At 54.3% G+C, this 4,914-nt stretch overlaps 1 protein-coding gene across 1 annotated transcript; it reads left to right on the top strand.

The window, feature by feature from the left end:
• The first annotated feature begins 540 nt into the window (after positions 1-540).
• LOC146767215 (olfactory receptor 14J1-like) lies at positions 541-3,316 on the top strand. Its single transcript, XM_085581172.1, has one exon. It carries the CDS (start codon positions 1,075-1,077, stop codon positions 2,284-2,286), a length of 1,212 nt encoding a protein of 403 aa, XP_085437298.1. The 5' UTR covers positions 541-1,074; the 3' UTR covers positions 2,287-3,316.
• Positions 3,317-4,914: the final 1,598 nt, after the last annotated feature.

The raw sequence follows: 4,914 nt of genomic DNA, 5'->3' as shown, positions 1-4,914 counted from the left end.
CTTTGTCCCCACCTGCCATCAGTGCCTCCAGTTCTCTGCTCGGCCTGGGGCCTGGGGACACTTTCTCAGTCGTGTCCCTCAGTGGGACCCATTAAAAGTCCAAAAAACTTTGGAGTTGGATTATGACTTGGAGTTCTGCAGAGGTTTCTGCAGCTCCCTCCCAGGGCCTGATGTTCAGGGCTAAGCACAAAGCCCCAGAGGTTCATTAAAGTCCTTGTGCTGTGTCTGTGCTGCTGAGCTGGGTCAGGGTCCTGGCACAGAGGGTGATGCTGGTAACCAAGCAGAGCTTCAAAAGCACATTGCTCTTGCTGAGCAGCTCTTCTCCCAGCCCAGCAGGGCTGGGGCACTGCCTGCAGCCAGCGCGGGCACAGCACAGAGGCACAGAGAGCTTCAATCAGTCAGGGCTGGGAAGGGGCTGAGAAGTGCCTGGGGCAGAATCACTGCCAGCCCTTGGCACAGGAACCTCTGGCTGCAGGACAATGCAGCTGCAGCTCCTGGAGAGATCTCCTAAAGCTGGAACATGCCAATGCTCACAGACCCTGTGAGTGCATTCTCTGCTCATCTCCTGTGCAGAGCAGCCAGGGGTGCCCAGGGCTGTCCTGCAGAGCAGGGTCCTGCAGCCCAGGACGCTGTGCTGGGCCAGGGACTCTGCTGCCTGTCAGGGACAGCTCTCAGCTGGCTGAGGAAGCTGCTCCCAGTGCTGAGGGAAAAGATCTGGGGGGAAGGATACAGCTCATAATGATTGGAAGTGTTCTCCTTGTGTGGTGAAGATGCTGCATTGTTCAGGACTGCTCCCAGCACAACAATTAACTGCAGAATATTTCCCAGCAGATTATACAGGGAGCACAGCAAGGCATGGGCTGCATAAAAGGGAAAATCCTGGTTTTTTTAATGTACTGCTCTGTGTTGCCTGGAATGGAAATTTCCCATACATATTAATCTCTCACTTCATGTTAAGAAAAATAAACAAGCTTTTCCTGAGATCTGAATAAACCAGGTAGTGACAGAAATCAGGACAGGGTCCCTTAGAGGCAGCATCAGTGCCACTTTTCCAGCCTCCTCAGGATTTCTCTGATGTTGTCATCAGAGACTGGAGAGAAAGAGCTGGCCCTGGGCAGTGCCAGTTCTGGGAGGTGTTTGCAGGGCAGAGCTGAGCCCCCAGGGCTGGACTGGGCTCTGGCAGCTCTGGCCAGGCCCATCCCTGGGCACAGGGACAGCTCCAGGACACAGAGCCCTGGGCAGGCAGTGGGGAAAAAAATGCCCCCAGGCTGTGCTGGGATATTTAAAGACCTTTCCACACCTAACTACTCCATGATTACTTTTCTTACAGGTCCTCATGCCAAGACACCACAGATGTCCAACAGCAGCTCCATCAGCCACTTCCTCCTGCTGGCACTGGCAGACACGCGGCAGCTGCAGCTCCTGCACTTCTGCCTCTTCCTGGGCATCTCCCTGGCTGCCCTCCTGGGCAACGGCCTCATCATCAGCGCCGTAGCCTGCGGCCACCACCTGCACACGCCCATGTTCTTCTTCCTGCTCAACCTGGCCCTCAGCGACCTGGGCTCCATCTGCACCACTGTCCCCAAAGCCATGCACAATTCCCTCTGGGACACCAGGAACATCTCCTACACAGGATGTGCTGCTCAGCTCTTTTTCCTTCTGTTCTTCCTTGGAACAGAGCTTTCCCTCCTGACCATCATGTGCTATGACCGCTACGTGTCCATCTGCAAACCCCTGCACTATGGGACCCTCCTGGGCAGCAGAGCTTGTGCCCACATGGCAGCAGCTGCCTGGGCCAGTGCCTTTCTCAATGCTCTCATGCACACAGCCAATACATTTTCCCTACCCCTGTGCCATGGCAATGTCCTGGGCCAGTTCTTCTGTGAAATCCCACAGATCCTCAAGCTCTCCTGCTCCAAGTTTTATCTCAGGGAACTTGGGCTTCTTGTGGTTACTGGTAGTTTATCATTGTGTTGTTCTGTGTTCATTATTTTCTCCTATGTGCAAATCTTCAGGGCTGTGCTGAGGATCCCCTCTGAGCAGGGACGGCACAAAGCCTTTTCTACCTGCCTCCCTCACCTGGCCGTGGTCTCTCTGTTTGTCAGCACTGGTGTATTTGCCTACCTGCAGCCCCCCTTAAAGTCCTCCCCATCCCTGGATCTGTCCCTGTCAGTTCTGTACTCAGTGGTGCCTCCAGCCCTGAACCCCCTCATCTACAGCCTGAGTAACCAGGAGCTCAAGGCTGTAGTGAGGAGACTGATGACTGGATGGTTTCAGAAACATTAAATAGCTGGCCAATTTCTGCAAATCACTTGTAATAAAAGTAATCTTTGATACTAATTGTTGGTTTCATTATAGAGGTGCTTTTTTACTTTGTTTTAGGTTTTTGAGATTGCCCACAAAAAAGTATCATTGTTTGTGCCATTTCTCATTTTGTTACTTCCACCTTCCCTGTGCCCACAAACTGTGTCAATGAGGGGTTGAACTCTTGGTGCATTTAAGGAACTAAATTATCTCCCAGCACAGTTTTCTGCAGAGATGCCCTTTTGCTGCATTCTCTGGAGCTGCAGCAGCAATGTCTGTGTGCAGAGCTGGGGCAGATCAGTGCTGGCACAGCAGCTCTGCTCCTGCTGGCCACACCATTCCTGATCCAGGCCAGGAGCCATTGGCCTTCTTGGCCACCTGGGCACACTGCTGGCTCATGTCCAGCCTGCTGTCCATCAGTCCCTGCAGGTCCCTTTCTGCCTGGCTGCTGTCCAGCCCCTCTGTCCCCAGCCTGTAGCGCTGCAGGGGTTGTTGTGGCCAAAGTGCAGGACCCAGCACTGGGACTTGTTAAACCTCACCTTGTTGGATTTGGGCCCTGGATCCAGACTACCCTGGACTCTCTGCAGAGCCCTCCTACCCTCCAGCAGATCCACACTCCTATCCAGCTTGGTGTCATCTGCAAAGATGTCCTTGGTTCCAAGGGGCCCCTCAGCGTCAAAATGTCCCTTTGGTTACACCAGGCCCTGCACTGTCACACTGGTCTCCTTGGTTCCATGGGCCCCAAAATGTGACAATGGACTCCTTGGTTCCATGGGGCTTCACAGTGTCACAATGTTCTTGTTGGTGCCACAGTTCCACAGTGGCCCCTTGGTTCCATGGGGCCCCATGGTGTCACAAAGGCCCCATGGTCACATGAGGTCCCACACTGTCACAATGCTCTCTGTGGTTCCACAAGTCCCCTCAGTGTCACAATGGACTCCTTGTTTCCACGAGGCCACACAGTGTCACAATGGCCTTCCAGATTCCCTGAGGCCCCAGAGTGTCACAGTGGCCCCTTGGTTACACAAGGTCCTGCAGTGTCACAATGTCCCCTTGGTTCCATGAGGCCCTGCAGTGTCAGAAGGGCCCCTTGGTTCCCCTGGGCCCTGGACTCTCCCAATGCTCTCCTTGGTTTGGCAGTGTCACAGTGGTGAAACCCCTCGGTCACACGAGGCCCCGCAGTGTCACCATGGCCTCTGTGGTTCCACCAGGACCCAGTGTCACGGGGACTCCCTGGTTCCATTGGGCCCCAGAGCACCACAATGGAGCCCTGGTTCTATGGGGCTGCACAGTGTCACCATGGTCCTCTTAGTTCCACGAGGCCCTGCAGTGTCACAATGGCCCCAGAGTGTCCCAATCGTCACAGGATGTCAGAATCAAATAGGCTGGAAAAGACCTTTGGGATCATCAAGTCCAGGCAATGTCCTAATACCGCCTTGTCACTCAGACCATGCCACTGAGTGCCACTGGAGAGGGACAGTGACTCTGCCACCTCCCCCCTGGCCTGCCCATTCCAATGCCCTCTCACCCTTTCTGTGAAGAACTTCTTCCTCTTGTCCAGCCTAATCCTCCCCTGGTGCAGCTGAAGGCTGTGTCTTCTTGTCCTGCCCTCCAGCAGATCCACACTCACACCCAGCTTGGTGTCACCTGCAAATTTGGGGATGGTGAGCTCGATCCCCTCCCCCAGATCATCGGTGAAGATGTTAGACAGGACTGGGCCCAACACAGATCCCTGGGGACAGTGCCAGGGACTGGACACCAGCTGGGTGCAGCACCATCCCCACCCCTCTCTGGGCCCAGCCTCCAGCCAGCTCTTCCATCTCCCAGCCAGGAGGGAACCTGCCCAAGCCGTGGGCTGCAGCTTTTCCAGGGAATGCTGTCAGAGACAGTGTCCAAGGCTCTGCTGAAGTCCAGATGGACACATCCACAGCCTTTCCCACACCCACAGGTGCGTTACCTGGTTATAAAAGAAGATCAGGTTGCTCAGGCAGGACTTGCCCCTCTTAAATCCACGCTGGCTGGCTCTGACCCCTCGGCCATCCTGTGGGTGCCCTGTGGTGGCTCTCAAGGTGATCTGTTCCATAACCTTGCCGGGCACCGAGGTCAGGCTGGCAGGCCTGGAGCTCCCCAGATCCTCCTTCCAGCCCTTCTTGGGGATGGGCTCCCACTGGCACCTCCAGTGCTCTGGGACCTCCCTGGTGAGCCAGGACTGATGGTAAATGATGGGGAGCAGCTTGGGGAGCTCATCCACCAGCTCCCTCATCCCCCTAGGATGGATCCCATCCCATCCACCTGTGAGCATCTGAGTGGCTCAGTAGGTCAGCAGCTGCTTTCTCCTGGATTACAGGGAGCTGTTCTGCTCCCTGTGCCCATCTACTAGCTCAGGAGAAAGCTTGTCCTGAGGACAACCTCTCCATAAAATGAAAATTGAGACATACAAGTTATTAAGTAGTTTGGCCTTTTCCTTTTCTTTAGTTACTCTAATCTCCACTTCATCCAATAAAGAGTAGAATTCCCCTTATACCACGTTTTGCTATTAACTTATTCATAGACAACTTTTTTATTATTTTTCACAGAAGTGGCCAGGTTAATCTCTAATTGAGATTTCAC

This window comes from Lonchura striata, chromosome 5 (assembly GCF_050655825.1).
Source record: "Lonchura striata isolate lonStrDom1 chromosome 5, ASM5065582v1, whole genome shotgun sequence".
Classification (NCBI taxonomy): Eukaryota; Metazoa; Chordata; class Aves; order Passeriformes; family Estrildidae; genus Lonchura; species Lonchura striata.
Note: the sequence above shows the minus strand (reverse complement) of the source record. Positions and strands in the feature narration are given on the sequence as shown.